The sequence below is a fragment of the Magnolia sinica genome, chromosome 1 (genome assembly GCF_029962835.1).
Source record: "Magnolia sinica isolate HGM2019 chromosome 1, MsV1, whole genome shotgun sequence".
Taxonomy (NCBI): Eukaryota; Viridiplantae; Streptophyta; class Magnoliopsida; order Magnoliales; family Magnoliaceae; genus Magnolia; species Magnolia sinica.
Window position 1 is genome coordinate 2,788,248 of NC_080573.1, and position 17,662 is coordinate 2,805,909.

General features: G+C 38.2%; 1 protein-coding gene across 2 annotated transcripts in view; it reads left to right on the forward strand.

Annotated features, from left to right (window-relative positions):
• LOC131236695 (external alternative NAD(P)H-ubiquinone oxidoreductase B1, mitochondrial-like) overlaps positions 1–17,662 on the forward strand; it is a 46,661-nt gene that overhangs the window by 11,782 nt on the left and 17,217 nt on the right. The window contains exons 4-10 of one of the 2 annotated variants that reach the window (XR_009166841.1): positions 255–505; positions 1,512–1,731; positions 1,892–1,996; positions 3,912–4,184; positions 5,207–5,328; positions 6,346–6,465; positions 7,075–7,219. Coding sequence is in view for 1 of the 2 variants with exons in the window: in XM_058234054.1 (XP_058090037.1) it covers positions 255–505; positions 1,512–1,731; positions 1,892–1,996; positions 3,912–4,184; positions 5,207–5,328; positions 6,346–6,465; positions 7,075–7,162 (1,179 nt within the window). In the remaining variant the exon portion in view is untranslated. Of the gene's footprint in view, positions 1–254; positions 506–1,511; positions 1,732–1,891; positions 1,997–3,911; positions 4,185–5,206; positions 5,329–6,345; positions 6,466–7,074; positions 7,325–17,662 lie in introns of those variants that run through there. The other variant, XM_058234054.1, reaches the window with a different exon arrangement.

A 17,662-nucleotide genomic window follows, 5' to 3' on the forward strand; every position in this document is an offset into this window, starting at 1 on the left:
CAAGAAAAATTTGAAGCAATGTTTCAAGGAAAAAAAAATCTATAGATCGAATGGTTAGAAACAGCTAATCCCTACTGCATTTGACCAATGCCCATTTGATGTGCATTGATTGACACATTCACCATCCTTATCATTTGTAGGGTTGCTACCATTTAGTAAATAGATCTGGCCTCTAGCAATAAGTTGCATCTTGCATCCTTATACAGTGCATGAAGTTCTTCATTTTCTTCTCGACAATGTGCATTTTCATGCAGGATATAGAGGATGCTCAGAAGATCCGTAGGAGTGTTATTGATTGCTTTGAAAGAGCCAGCCTTCCAAACCTCAGTGAGGAAGAGAGGAAGACAGCTCTCCATTTTATAATTGTTGGCGGAGGTCCGACTGGAGTGGAATTTGCTGCGGAGTTGCATGATTTCGTTTGTGAGGACTTGGTCAAGATGTATCCCACAGTTCAAAATTTAGTAAAAATAACAGTTATCCAGTCAGGGGATCATATCTTGAACACGTAATTACATATTCTCATATCCTTTTCTGTTCTTTACAGATTGTTATTGCACAAAAGCTAATTGCAAGTATTTCTTTCCACATGAATTCCATGGGCACATTTGGTCTTGGTCCAAAAAAATCAGGCCTAATGGATGATCCTAACTGCTTGATAAAAGCAGGGTGCGCAAATGGGCGAGTGTCATTTCTTTTCCTCAAATCAATCACTCTGGATCATCCAACCAACCTGATTCTCAGGGATGTCCTTTGTATGGTGTGGGCCACCAGATGAGGAGTCTGGATCTTGTATGCTTCCGCCACTTCTCCCCATATCAACTCTTGTGCAATAATATATGCAAAAGGTTGTGTGATCAGCATTCCTCATTATTGTTAACATGCTCAGAAATCTGGGTAGCTCCCAGTAGCAAACCGTGAAACACGAAACACTTGTTACATAGAACCTTCAGCCTCTTTGACCTTCAAAGTTCTCTTGAATATTTTTGTTTTGCTGCTGTACGTGATGTTAGCATTTGTCTTCTAACCTACACTATGTAAATTTTTATTTCGATGCATTGTTTTAGATTTGTTTGATGTCCTCATCATGAGCTGAGAGACAACTATAATGCCTGACTGTTTCTTATCCAAGCAATCGTATTCATTTCCTCTACATTTCTTAATTTTAATGTTATTTTAGCAATAAAACTTTTTGAGGTGTTGTCTGGACAGGAACCCTTTTAAAGCAGCATTTAAAAATCTTGATTCTAGTGGGGCCCACATGACCTCACTGCAAAATGATAACTTCCACAATGGCAATTTCACATTATTTGTCATTAGAAAATCTTAAGTCAAAATTTATCTCTAGTTTCCTCATAGTAAATCTTCCCCCCCCCCCCTAAAGGTGAGTCCATTTGCATCTTTTATGCTGGCTATGTTTTTCTTTTTTGCATCTACTTGTCTATTAGCACTTTCTTATTTATTTCTTTACCTTCCAAAATGTCCTCATTCTTTTAGAAGTGTTATTTTTGCAGGTATGATGAAAGAATCAGTTTGTTTGCTGAACGGAAGTTCCAAAGAGATGGTATTGAAGTGCAAACAGGACAACGGGTTATAAGTGTGTCTGATAAGGCCATTACCACCAGGGCAAAGGTGAATGGGCAGATATATTCTATGCCATACGGAATGATTGTTTGGTCCACGGGTATCCGGATCCGCCCTGTTTTAATGGATTTTATGCAGGACATTGGTCAGGTTCGTTGCTCTAGTCCTATGATCCTGTCCAACTACCTTGCTGTATCTATGTTTTTGCACTTTCGCTACTGTCATTTTATCAATCAGATACTAATTTGGTGTCTTTCATAGGCTGTCATATTTGTTTTAAGTTATAGTTTGCATTGATTCACATATGCAGAAACATAAGCGTGCTTTAACAACTGATGAATGGCTGCGAGTCAAAGGATGTGATGGTATATATGCGCTTGGTGATTGTGCGACAATACATCAACGCAAAATCATGGTATGTGTAGCTTTTTGCTGTTTGATTTGTACACTCAATGGAGCAGTTGTATTTCATGAGGCTGGATTATATGCACATTCTTCTGTGAAGCCTGCACTGTGCTATCTTGTTTTTCTATAATCTGTTATAGGCTTTTAAGAACTGGACTGTTATCTTTTTATTTGTTTATTATTTATTTGTGGGAAAGATGATGATTTCATTAAAACGCTAGAAAGAGAAACAGAAACGGCCGCGAAACGCGACCCTATCATCAATTTACAGCATCAACAAAACAAAGAAAAGGCCTGTTATCATCATCTGACGCAACAATTGCATCAAAAGCTTGTCATAGACTCGCATCCAGACAAGCTATAATGTACATAAACATAAAATGCTAATTCCACGTCTGTAGATCCCAGCCCCTCTAATGCTACCACATGTGCAAAACTGGCAAATCTTTGTATGTCCAAGATGTCCATCGTGTGAGCCAAACCTTGTAGATGCCCTGGTTTAAAAATCAGGCCAATCTACTCATCAGGTAGGGCACAGTATATAAGACAAACTGGTCATCTATTTTTATCCGCCCATTTGCTCTACTTTGTGCTCATCGGCTGAGTGGGTTAACCTCATTTGTGGGACCAGGCCGTGTAAACGGTTGGTCTACATAATGGATGGCTTGAATCTTGATTCTTGCACACATGTGCTGAGCTAGACATGAGGCAGTATTATTGTGTGCGGTAATGGCCGTTACGGGGCCGTAAAGGTAATGGTGGCAACCGTTACAAGTTATGGGTTCATAAGAGCCGTCATGGAAAAAAATTATCTATAACGGCCATTACAGCCCCTGTAATGGCCCGTTACACCCCTCATAAAGGTTGTACCGGCTCCATAACAGTCCATTATGGGGCCAACACATGTTTTTTAGATTTTTTTTTCAATAAAAAAGAGACCATAACAGCCGTTATAGCCTGTATCGTAAAGGTAACAGTGATGGCCATTACGGCTGCCGTTACCATTATGGAATACCTTGGGCTATATATATGTGTGTGCGTGTGTGTGGGTGGGCTAGTCCTTTCCTCCTGATACTAAAGCAGTCCGTGCTGACTTGCTTATGATCCGTTTCAAATTTTACTAATTTGCAGTGGAATAGATGTGTTCTACCCAAATTGCAAGCGGGATAAGAACACCTTGTGTTCGTTTTTCTCCCACTTGCATTTGGAGCTGGAAATGAGGGGAAACCAGAAGCCCACCTAATGTGATTCCAATTTTATTCTGTCCACAATGTGAACAGATTAATTTGGTTGAAATTCTGAGCCAATGCCAATCAGGATGAATGGCCCTTGAGGTAGACAAGTGCTTTTGTTGCCTACTGTTCAGAAAACAAAGCAGACAAGTTGAGCTTGGCCCTTCCCTAACGGGGGAACATTGTTCCACTCACAAACTTTGTGCAGTTTTTCCTTTTTGATTGACAAGATGAGAGAGGCATAAATGCAAAGCTAGATATATGGAGGGATGTTTTAGGACATCAGGCACATTAGGACAATCTACGTGTCCGGATCCATCTTGACACTATAGCTTCTCAGCGCAACTTGCCTCTTGTAAGGAGCTAGACTTTCTTGACCTTCTTTTAGTGGCTTATCTGTGACTTCCCCTCCCATACAAAGTAATCATGGTATTCTAGTTCTTTGAGTGTTCCTATTTAATTCAAAGGAGATACTCTCCATGATTGCATTTGATGGTGAAGAGCAATTCTGTAGAAAGGAGATACTCTCCATGATTGCATTTGATGGTGAAGAGCAATTCTGTACATAGGTGGTTGTGAAATTTCCATACCAAATTATACTTTCTGCAATCAATTCATTTTCTCACATATCTTCCTAATCTAGCATACTAATCACATATTAACGTGTTTCATCTCATGCCGACATGCTTTTAGGAAGATATTTCAGCAATATTTAATGTTGCGGACAAAGACAAATCTGGCACCCTAACTGTTAAAGAATTCCAAGGTGTAATAGACGATATTCTTGTGAGGTACCCTCAAGTGGAGCATTATTTGAAAAGGAAGCATATGCGCAATGTTTTAGATCTGTTGAATGATTCGAAAGGGAATGAGAGCAAAGAATCTATCGAGGTAGATATTGAAGGGTTCAGGTCAGCTCTGTCTCATGTGGATTCAAAGATGAAGAATCTTCCTCCAACTGCTCAGGTGATTTTCTGATCAACTTCTTATTGAAGTTATGGATTTAGTGAGGAAGTTTTTTTTTTTATATGTTGCTTCCAGATGAGACTTGCCAGCATGTCACATGTATTGCTATGTGAGGGTCATTAGTCAAATGGACCCACCAAGCATGTTTCTTGGGCTCGCTAAATTAGTCGGCATTCCTGTATGGAGAAAATGGACAGTTAGAAAATGTTGACTAGCGGTTCACCCTGAAATTACAAGTGACGACCACCCAATTAGGGCCTGTTTGGAACATGGGATTAGGTGGTATGGAATTGCATTTGGTCTAATGTAAATTTCATCCTGTGTTTGGAATTAATCGGAAGGATTGGATTATTTCGGGGATCATATCATCCAATCCCAGCAGGAGATAACAATGGGATTTTTTATGGAATCCAAAATCCATTGCATTTGTAGACCCTATGTTGATGCATGTGTTTTATTCACACCGTCCATCCATATGCACCCTTTACACATGATACTCGAGTTGAATATGCATATAGGTGACTGACATCATTTGTAAAATCTGGTCAGTTGATTACAATTCCATGGTCCACCAAACACTAGTTTCACTTAATACAGTGTTTTTCCTGTAGGAAGAATTTGATCCCAAATGTGGGATTGAACGGTCAAAATTCCATGGTATTTCTAGACATAATTATTGTGTAATAATGGTGTTAATTTCACCTAATGCAATTCAATACTACCTAATCACGCATTCCAAACAGGCACTTAGTGGATTGGCTTATTTTTTGGCCAGAGAACATATGTGGTGGGGTTTGATTCTCTCACATATGTTTCATGTTGGCATGTGTCCCTGTGAGTAGCCTTCACATTTTCTGTTGCATCTAATAAATGTGGAATGTTAGTTATTAATGGCCTCTTCTGAAGAACCATATCGTGGCATTTTCTTTCCCTTGCTTTATCATTGTTGATAGAAAAGAAGAGAGGAGAATCACTGAATATGAATATAAAAAATAAACTCTCTGACAATCATGAAATTCCAGGTTGCTGCTCAACAAGGTGCATACCTTGCTAGGTGCTTTAACCACATGAAGGACTCTGAAGATAATGCCGAAGGTCCTCTTAGGTTTAGAGAATCAGGTCGCCATCAATTTCAGCCGTTTCGGTACAAATCAAACTTCCAATAATTTTTCTGTTAATCATGCCTCGTCCTTATTATGGTGCTTACTTTAATTGAATTGTGCATCAAATTCTAAAGATTGGGGTCTTAGTTTTCCATATTAAAAAATGTTTATGGAAATTAATGCATACTTTTTTTTTGCTTGGCTATTATTTCATTTGTTCAGATGACCCCTTTTCAAAACTAATTGATTGTAACCAAATTGTTTATTGTAATCAACCTATATAATATAATATTAGACAACGCTTGATGTAAGTGCACTTGTTTGTCAATCACATGTGTCAATGTATTAGTAAGTTGGTTGAGCCCTTGGAAGCTGAAGACCGAAGACACATGAAGACTTGGAGCATCAAGGAGTGAAGAAACAAATAAATCGAGGTGCCTTGGTGACCCTAACCTTTGACCCCTTTAGGTCCGAAACAACCTTAACTACTGGATGATCCATTCCCAAATAGGTAAACATTTACTTGAAACACCTCTGAAAAGGAGAATAGTTGACAACCTTTGATGCCATTGCCCATTCCATTCCATTTTATTTATCCCTATGAAACAACTTCGAAAATCACCCCACCCAATTCCGGAAGCACGGATTGTTCCTTTCCAACCAAATGAACCATATCCCTGCAAGTAAGCAAAGCCGCCACACTTTAAACTGTACTTAGATTCAGAGAATAACAAGGAGCCTACTGATATATGTTAATCCAACACTCCTCACTTGTCAACATAATCATGCTCAACATTACAATTGAGCCTGTCTCTTTTAGCCCCCAACTTTTGTTCTTGATTAGTGAAAGCATCTTTGAAGGTCAAATGCTTTTGCAGTTGTTCTTTTTCATAAATTCAAGAATTCCACATCTGACTATGAGATATAAATGCCCATGAATGTCCCTCACAGGAAAAGTAAATAACATAAAACTGCTTTATGTACTCATTTTTTGCATTTTCTTAAGCTAAATAACTACGCACACTCTTATGTGAGTTCCTAATGATTTTTGGTGTCAGGTACAAGCATTTTTGGAAATTTGTTCCATTGGGAGGAGAGCAGGCAGCTTTAGAACTCCCCGGAGACAGGATTTCTATCGGTCACAGCACCCAATGGCTTTGGTATTCTGTTTATGCGAGGTATCGTCTGTTTCTCATAACTGTCTCTTTGCAGAATGCACACAGTACCCTTGCAAATGTACATGTGCTCTACATTCCATTTCCCTGATTGTTCAATGCGTATAAGCATATGGTTTTTTTTTGCTTCTTTTGCTCATGATACTTGTTCATCATATCAAGCACTTGTACGTGTATGAGGAAAATATAGCGATTGCTCTCAAGTCCTTCTACTATTTGGCGAAAACATTCCATACAGGTGGGGCCCACTTCCATTGATCCATCCCATCCTTTGACGGGTCCCATTTGATGGGTTATGCTGCAAGAAGCACCCCTCCCCTTCAGAAAATCCCATTCATCTGATTTTTTTGGTTTGAAAATGGATAGCTAAATATATGATATAGCCAACTCTCGACATGGAAAAAGCCCACTAGGATTGTCCAATTGAGGTTGTTATTAGTTGATCACAAATCCATGGCTCCCTAGCCAAAATAATGATTCCATCACTCATGGGTGGGCCCCACCATTTTGAAATACCGATCTGTTGAGCACTGTTTAATATCTCATACATGTACAGGTATGTGCATTTGTGCGTCATTGATCCTAATTTTGCTTACTGTTTTTCCAATTCAGCAAACAAGTTAGTTGGCGCACAAGATCATTGGTGGTATCAGATTGGACGAGGAGATTCATATTTGGAAGGGATTCAAGCCGCATATGAGGCGGTAATAGGTTCCAGAACACATACCCCATCAACCATTCCTAGCATCCTTGTCTTGTATGTTTCTGTTTTCTTCTCTCTTTGTTTCTCATTCTTAATTTGGTTCTGTAAAATGACTGTTCTATATTATCAATGCAGTTTCATTGTCCATATGATTTTTAATTATGTCATCTGGTCTGGTGATGGTAACCAACAGCCAAACTTGCTATTCTTAAACCTCATCAGTGTCCCACCCATATCAGATGGTGATATGAAAAGATGGCCCCACTTGATCACGTGGCCTCCTTAGAAATCAAAGCAGGTGGATCTTGCTTCTTACGTGGAATGGCTGGGGTTTAGTTTTGAATTTGAGTTAAATTTGGGAATATAGATTCGACAAGACTGGTGAAAGCTCATGACCACTTTTTAAGTTGTGGTGCGCCACCTACAGTACACATGGCCTATATCCATGCCAATCTAGACCAACGCTACCTAGAAAGTGAAACACCCCATGTTTTTCATTCCAGATCGAGCATTCCGGATTATGGGTGACTTGCAACCAAGATCGCTGTTTTTAACAACCTGAATTAGTGCTCTTTGTTCTTACTATTATTTAATTTAATGCAAATTTACATTTACAATGTAGAGATTTGTATCTTTATTTATTTAGTTATAGTATAACACCAAATATGTGGGTTCCATTACAATAACATTTGTCATTTCATATATAACAATATGAGTTCATATATAAAACTATATTGCATATAGTATTTGATATAGGATGGGTTATGGATAACTCATGAATAGGTGGCCAGGATTGCACAAATACGGGCCAGAGGACCTCGATTGGGTAAAAAGGGCCTAAACACACTATAGCTTCCAATGCCTATAACAACTGGTTATCTGTTTTGCACAAATAATATACCGTAGGAAAGCTATCAATGAGGTGTACACCCTGGCCAACAATTTGAGATTTGTTGCCCACCAAACGGCTTTGCAAATTTCGAATCAAATTAGACTTTTAAGTTATAACTTTCTATCTTTTGCAACTTCTTTTTTATTTCTAATGTTAGGGTTCCGAGAGCTTGGTTATGGTCCAAAGTCTTTGTTTTAGTCATCTAAGAGTTGTTTATGAGTTTTGGTAGGATTAAATGTCTTATTACTATTTTTGTTAATTTTTATTAGTTTGGAAAAGTCTCCTATTTTGAGTCAAATTAGGATCTAAGGATTCTTTTGCTTATGTAATTCATCAAATACGTTATATACAGCACTTACATTTAATAATATAAAATTTTATTTCTCATTTTTAGAAAATTTCTCTTTCCTTATAGATTTAAGGACTACCCTCGAGAAGTAGACAATGATCTCTTTTTTATCCATGCACCCACTACATTAGTATTAGAGAAATGCACATGACTTTACCCCTAGCATACCACATATTGGAGGAAGTAGCATGCCGCATGCCCATTCCCGTACCACATATATACCAAAGTGACCCACAATCCAGGTATGCTTGCATACACACTTGTAAATCAAAACATCAGAACAAACAAATGCACGAATAGGTTTTGTTTGCATGGGGTCATATTCTATGTGTTGTCTAACTAAATTGATGTTAGTATATTCAAAGTCTTTTCATATAATTTATAAATGTAAGAAGATGTGTGGAAACACAGGCAATAAATTCAAAAGCAAAAGAAGAATCACTACATCAGGTCACATTCGTGTCTGATTTTATGTTTGGACACATATTATAACCAATTTGCAAGAAATTAAGAAAATTTGATTTTTTTTTTTTTCAATGTTTTGTAACTCAGCTTGTGTCTTCCAAATCTTGAAATCGAAGTTCCAAATCCATGATTTTTCATGCAAAACATGAAAAATCATATATTTGTAACAATTTGACACTGATTTAACATGATTAAAAAAAAAAAGATCAAAAATTGAAAATGCTCACCGGATCGAACATGTGGGATATATCTCACTACTTGTGTGTTTCTCGTCGCATAAGTGGAATACAAGATATATTATGGGATATATTGGCCATAATCGTCAATATGTAAAACGCTAAATCCAAGTAAGCTTGATCTAAACGATTTTAGATGGAAAGTAGCCTGAAAATCGTGATGATTAGACAATTTTAACTGTCCAGTTGGTGGCTTGAATGCTTGCATATAATGGTCAATGGTGTAGATTGAACTAAGAAAACTTAGATGATTAAGACTGCATAATTAATGTGAATTTTGATTATTTCTTGGTTCACAAAGAGGCCTTTGATTATGTGAACCTTACCATAATTGGTCTATATCATCATCTATGGTTGATGAGATACTACAATGAAAAAATCTACAGTAATGGCTGAACTAATACCTATACGCATGGCACTGAAATCAACACCATGGGATCAATGAGAATAACGATGTTCACCGTTGAAACCTTTCTAGGGCCCACAATAATGTTTATTTGTCATCCAATCTGTTCATAAGATCACACAGTCATAGATGAAGGGAAAACACAAATATCAGCTTGATCTAAAACTTCTGTGGCCCTTAAGAAATTTTCAACGGTAGTCATTCAATTCACATCTTTTCCTATGGTGTGGTCCACTTGAGCTTTGGATATGCTTCAATTTTTGGGCTTATGAGCTAAAATTATCTAATAAAAGAGATTGTCCGAGTGGATAATATATATAAATCACAGTGGCCCCACCGACTCTAGCCTACTGAGTTACTTAGGGCACAATCCACTTCCTAAAATGGGGAAGCGTATTGCCTGTGACCCCCTATGTGGGCCCACAGAAATGTCTGTGACAAGTCTACTCTGTCCATCTGTTTTGCAAGACTACAATATGACAGGACTCCAAAAGTCATGCACATCGAAAACTCGGGTGGGCCACACCAAATGTAACAATGGGAACGGAAGATGCCCACCGTTGAAACTTTACTGGAGCTGACCATGATGTTTATATGCCATCCAAACCGTTCATACGGTTATTACCACTCAGATAAACTATAGGCACCAATATCATCTGATACAAAACTCCTATGCCCCAAGTCATTAATCCCATGGTTTCGTGTGGAATGGCTCACATTAATTTTAGATGTGCCTGATTTTTAGAGTCATGTCCTGCTGTTGTCTTTGCAAAACAGATTAATGAAGTGGATTTATCATGGACATCTTTGTGGCCCCACATCCTTGGACACAGGAATATCTCTCTGCCAAGGCTATTGGCCATCCGCTTTGTAGGAGAGCTTTTCACGGGAACTTCCGACCAAGAAAGTTAGTTGGTTCTGTTGGCACTTTCTTTAATTGTTTTATATCACGTGTGTGGGTGGGCATGTCAGAATCAATTAAGCAGCTTGATTCAAAATGAATTAGCATTCACCCAAGTGTTGAAATAAGTAAATATGTTCGTTGTGAATGTATATAACTAGATTCTAAGAAAATTGGTTATTTACTTAGCCACTCACAAAATTTTGTAATGATCTAGCGATTATCGGAGCGTGGGGTTCTTTTTCCAAACATGGATTGCGCTTTGTCTTTCACAAGAAATGACTTTTTAAAATATAAGTACAATCAAACAAAAAGAAATACTCACATCCATTCACTAAGAGAGAACAAAATGATATGGGCATTTCTTGAAAAAACAACTTGATATTGAATAAGGAACAAGTATAAGATATGAGCATAGAATTGGATTACAACTAAGAACTGAATTATCATTACTGGATTATCGCTACTCCTATGATAACTAAGATAAAGTAAATTGGTCGGTTTGGTTTGATTGGTGTGTGATTGGCTTCCACTCCTACCAATCCTTTATCTATTTATATACTTCTGTTATGCGGCTTATTCTTCTAGATAATTCTTTTGTTACTTTGGGTTGCATTAGTTGAAGAGCTTCTCTCTTTATCCTTCTCTTATCTAGGCCCTTTTCTTGTTACATCTCTTCCTTTTGGAATGTTTTTCTTCCACTTGGCTAAGCTTTGTCACTCACCTTTCAACCACACATCAGCTATATGATTTTTGTTGGTCGCTCGCTTGACTACTATCCACACATTTCCTACTCGACCACTTTTTACTCAATCGATCCTCTCAACCACATCTCCAAGTCTCCTTAAAGATCATGCTAAATTTATCTACAACGACATATGTCCTTTCCTTAATCGGCTAGGCCAAAATTAGGTTGCAATAGGGTCTATTAAGATGTTTGTAAGAAATCCACTGAGTTCATCAATCTTTCCAAATCATGTTAAGGCATGGGAGCCAAATTTAAAACTCAAGGAGTTTGCACAACGAGAAGTAGTTAGGGAGATGTCTATCATTGAAATCTCCCTTGGGTGATGATTATATGCCATTTATACCATTTATAAGGTCATTCGTACTGTGATGTAGAGCGGTTCATGGACACCTTCATGTCAAAGATGGATCAGAGAAGGTCCGATCAGAGATAGAAGTCATCAAGACTGTCAGAAGACAGAACCTTAAAACAGGTATACCTTGCAAACCGGAATGAGTTACTCGATGTACCATATATGATTTTGGGTTAGGATAAGCTACTTTAGCCAGCCAACCTGCCATACGAGATTCCATCGGATCGACAATTAAATTCCATTTTTACTATAATTAGTTTGATTATAACTCTTCACTTGGTATCCCTATTTAAAGAGTTGTGAACTCGTTTATTTCATTAATCAATTATATTTTAAATTTATTAGAATTTATTTATATTTTCTTACTCTCTTTTTTCTCGGGGATTTGAAAAGTCTTTGTAAGGAGTCTAGAGAAGCTCTGATTTGCAGTAGTTATCCTTAAGGAAAATGGTGATCGACCTTACCACGTTCATCCCTGCATCATACTAGCTAGATGAGCAGGGAACCGAAAAACTAACGGTCACCAAAGTGTTGCATGGTAACAAGTCATCCTCTCACCAAGAAATCATCCGGCTGTTGACTCAGTTAAATGAAACGAGTGACTCGGTAATGTAGGACCAAACAATGCCGCAACTTTTACCCGGGGTATTACCCTAACCGTGTGGGGCCAATTCGATGTTTTTTTTTTTTTGCATGTCCTTTCTGTCCATCTGTTTTTCCATCTCATTTTAGGACATGATTCTAAAACTTAAGAAGATAAAAATATCTAGTGGACCATACCACTAAAAATAGTGATGAATGACCATTAAAACCTTTTGTGGGCCACAAAAGTTTTGGATCATGCTGATCTTTGTAATTTCCCTTCATCCCAGTCTTCTTGACATTATTAACAAGTTGGATGTCAAATAAACATCACAGAAACTTTATGATGGGCCCTTTGGAATTTTTAACGGCGAGACACTCAATCACCACTGTTTTCTGCGGTGTGGTCCACCTGAGATTTGGATTTGTTTAATTTTTGAGACTTCATATTGAGGGAGAAACGGATGAACCGTGTGAACATACAACAAATGATCAAGGTGGGCCCTTACCCAGATAACACGTAATCCACTCCGGTTTCACATCACGTGATACACGTCTCTGATGTAGATTTGCTATGTTCACTAATGTCGATTTGACTACTCCCCGAAAGTGTACAGCTCATGCATGTGTGACTCGTATCCAAACGGAAGATATTATCCTAGCTCATTTTATGGCATGATCTAAAAACTGAAGCAACCCGCTGGCTCATTTTATGGCATGATCTAAAAACTGAACCAAATTTAATTCCCAAGTGGACCATGCCATAAGAAAATAATGTTGATAGAAGGTTCAACATTAAAAATTTCTTAAGGCCCAATGCAATGTTTATTTGCCATCCAACTTATTAACCTGATCCAATATTTCTTTGGCCCCAACGAGTTTTCAACTATAAGTGTTGAATCCCCAATGTTTCTTGTAAGGTGGTCCACTTAAAATTTGAATGTGTCTCATTTTTAGGCTCATGCCCTAAAATAAGCTTAAAAAAGCATAGCTACAGCAAAGATAAAACACGTACATTATGGTGTAGCCCAGAAAACCGTGACATCAGACAGCTGGCTGGTGTTGGGGTCCCTAGCCAAACACTATCAGCGGTTCAGGGCCCTGAAGTATCCCAACGAAACCCGTATTTAGTGGCAGCTGTAAATTTTCAAGTCACCGAACTAAAAGTCTTAATCATAATGAGAAAAGTTGTTTGCACTGCGTGTTGGGATCTTTTGCTTTCCACAAACAACAAATTCATGTTTTCCTGCCTCTGGATTGGTCAACCTCATCATTAATAACTCAATCAAATTGCAACAAACAAGAATCCGTTATTTATGGCAAGCTGAGGATCCAAATTCATTACATTAGAACTTAGCTATAACTGCCAATCCGAATACACCCTTTATTACAAATGGATGGTGCTAAATGAGCTCAATAGCTGAATTGGGATTTGGTAATACCCACTTCAGTATCCAACTCTATATTGGTTGCTACTGATGGAAGCTCAGGCCCTACCAGGATGTTTGTGTTTTATCCACATTGTTCATCCATCATTTTCGTGCATCATAAAAAATTGAAGTAGATCTTATGCTCATCCAAATAAAGGCCAAAAACAGAGATAAATCTAATGCTCAATTAGACTATATCATAGGAGGGTTTGAGTCCTTACCTCAGTGGTAAACTCTGAGGAGTTTCAACACGAAGTATTCCCATATGTGGTGAAATCCCACTAGAGCGTGCGTAGGTATGTGTGTGCCAGGTGTGTGTTATAAAAAAGAAAAAAAAAAAAAGAAGCAAAAGGCTATATCATAGGAAACCACATGGATTGAATATCTATTGTTGATGCAGGCTACAAAAGCTTTGAATCAAGCTAATGTTTGTTCTTTTCTTTTTTTGTCTAAATCTATAGAGCTATTACGAAGTGGTTAGATTGTAGATAAACATTGCAGCAGGCCTTAGGAATGTTTTAACGGTAGGTATCATTATTTCGGGTGCTTCCTGGAATGTGCTTCACCTGAGCTTTGGATATGCCTATTTTTAAATCATACCCTAAAATATGTGTAGTGCGTGAATGGGAAACGGATTGGCTACTCTCCCTCCACACGATGCTCTGTGGGCTCCACCATGACGTATGTGTTTCATCCATGCCGTCCATTTATTTTTTCAGATCATTTTATGATATTAAACCAAAAATGAGTTATATCCCCATCTCAAGTGGACTAAAGGAAATAGTGTTGAATGAGCATCCACCATTAAAAACCTTCTGGGGTTATAAAAGTTTTGAATTAAGCTGATTTTTGCTTGTTCCCTTCATATGGGCTTGGATGACCTAATCAACAAATTAGATATCAAATAAAAAGTACAGTGGAACTTAATAGGATTTTAATGGTGGATATCCAATCATTATTGCTTTCGCGTGGTGTGGTCCACCTGAGATTTGTATCCCTCTCATTTTTTTGGATCAAGCCGGTACTGGAGGGGTCACCAGGGAACCCGGTGCCAAGGATTAAGCTTCATGAGAGCGGATTAGGTGAGACCCCGGCCTCACTCAAGCCAAGACCGTACCATGGGCCCACCTAGATGTATGTATTATGTATCAATGCCGTTTATCCTTTTTTTTTTTCCAGATCAGCCGTTTATCTTTTTTTTTTTTTTTTCCCAGATTAGGCATTATTCCAAAAATGAAGTAGATCTAATTATAAGGTGGACCATATCATAAGAAACAGTGGGGATTAATTGTCCTACTGTTAAAATCTTTTAAGTGCATTTTAATATTTATGTAATGTTTATTTACCATCTAATCTGTTAATAAAAGTCATAAGCCTGTATGAAATGAAAAAATAAATATCTGCTTGATTCAAAACTTTTAGCTTATTAATAGTCAATTACTACTAATTTTTATGGTATGGTTTACCTAATAATTAGATCTACTTCATTTTTGGAATAATGTCCTAAAATTATCTAGAAAATGGATGAACGGTGTTGATACGTAATACATATATCAAGGTGGGCCCCACCGTCGCGGGTGAGGCCGGGGTCTCAGCTAATCCGCTCTCGGGCTTCACGCCGGTTTCGTACGAACGGAGCCTATTTATCCAAACAGACGTATGGAAGTGGATTTCCTCGTGGCCCACACACCAGGGACCTCAGTGGTGTTCGGTGCTCTGTGGACCCCATCATGCTGTATGTATTTCATCCATTCCATTCATCCATTTTTACAGATAATTTTAAGGCTTTATCCCAAAAATGAGAGGGATATAAACCTCCGGTGGACCACACCACAGGAAAACAATAGTGATTGGATATCCACCATTTAAATGCTCCTAGGGCCCACTGTACTGTTTATTTGACATCCAATATGTTGATTAGGTCATACAGAACCAGGTGAAAGAAAAAAACAACTATCAACTTGATCCAAAACTTTTATGGGGACGCGGATTGCGTACTGAGTAACTCATTCTCCACTTGAGATGGGCATATATCTCATTTTTGGTCTCATGATTGAGAAAAAAAAATGGATGGCATGGATGAAACACATACGTCATTGAGGGGCTCACTGAGCACCAACCATCAACCAATGGCCGGTGGCAGGGGAGTAGCCAATTCGTTTCCATCGTTTTAAGGCATGAATTTAAAAGAAACAAAGGGAGGCGTATATCCTGCTAAAGCCTTTCGCAAGAAGTTCCTGTGCTGGGAAATTAGGTAGGGTTTACTGTAATATTTGTGAGAAATCCTCCCTGTCCATCCATTTTGTGAGTTCATTTTAAGATATGTTACAAAAAATGAACTATATCCAAAGCTCAAGTGAGCCGAAAATGTGATAATTAAATGTTCACAGTTGAAATATTTGTGGGGCTATAGAAGTTTTGATTCATGCTATTTTTTTTTTTTTCAGTTCATCCTAATAGGAATGACGTTGTTAATGATATGAATGGCATTTAAACATCACTATTGAACCAAGAAAGGTTTCAACAGTAAAAATTTCCATAACCATATTTTCCTTTAGCACTGCTCACTCATAAAGATTTCTCACACACTAAAAATTTCCATAACCATATTTTCCTTTAGTACTGCTCACTCATAAAGATTTCTCACACACAACATAATGAGCCCTGCCTAAGTTTCAAACTTCCTGCCAACGGCTTTCACAGAAACCCGCGTCCAAAAATAAGATATATACAAAGCTCGGAAAGAAGGGGGATCGGACATCTACGAATGATAGCTTCTTTAGGATCACAGATAGAAGTTCTGGATCAATATGATATCTTTTTCCTTCATCCACAGGTCTGTGTGACCTTATGAACAGATTGGATGGAAACTAAATATCACAGTGGGCCTTATAAATGTTTTTAACCCTTGAAATCATTGTTCCACTTCTATTTGTGATGTGGTTCACTTGATCATTGGATATGACTCATTTTTGAGATCACCCTCTAAAATGATCTTGCCAAATGGATGGATAGCGTGGATATTTTTATTTCCATTGTGGGGACCGCGGAACTTTGATTCATTTCAATCGTTCGCTCCGTGTAACAGATGCACTGGTCTTCGTGAGCTACGTACGCACACCATCGAGGTCGGTGGGGTGTGATACACCACGCAATCCGCTTCTGTCTAGATAGTTCACATGAATCTCGGAAACGGATTGGCTACTCCCTCTGCCACCAGCCAATGGCTGGTGGTCGGTGCTCTGTGGGCCTCGCCATAATGTATGTATTTCATCCATGCTGTCCATCCATTTTTCCAGAGCATTTTATCGTATGGGACAAAAAACGAGGTATATCCAAATCCCAAGTGGACCACATTACAGGAAAAAGTGTTGAATGAGTGTCGTCCATTAAAAACCTTTTGGGGGCCATAAAAGTTTTGGATCAAGCTGATTTTTGTTTTTTCCCTTCATCTGGGTCTGTATGACCGAATCAACAGATTGGATGTCAAATAAAAATTAACGTAGGCCTTAGGAGGATTTTAATGGTGGATATCCAATAAATATTGTTTTCATGTGGTGTGATCCAACTGAGAATTATATCCCTCTAATTTTTTGTACGAAGCCCTAAAATGATCTGTAAAAATGGATGAATGGAATGGATGAAATACATACATCATGGCAGTTCCCACATGGTACCAACCATCAGCCACGGGGCTGGTGGCAGGGGGAGTAGCCAATCCGTTTCCATGAATCTCACGCTGTTACGTGTGCCGCGATTTAACTCTTCACTACGTCGGTTCTTACCTGCAAATCGTCCCAGAAAGTGGGAGAAATTCAGCTGTATCCTAGCGTAAGATACATCGATTATCGTTATTACTTATTATTATTATTTTTCTATTAATACTAATATACTTAGCATATCCAATCGGTGAAAAATGTGGGCCACACTATGAATGATCACCCAATAGAAGGATGGACGATTCTATTGGGATAAACATCAAGATCATATGACATCCAATGGTATGATTCAGTTTACTGGTGTGGCCCATAAAATGAATGGATCAGCTTGATTTTCATCAATTTTGATAAAAATAGAGTGGTTCACAATTTTCACGGGTTGGATCTTACACATACTAGACATGTGGGCAGGAATAA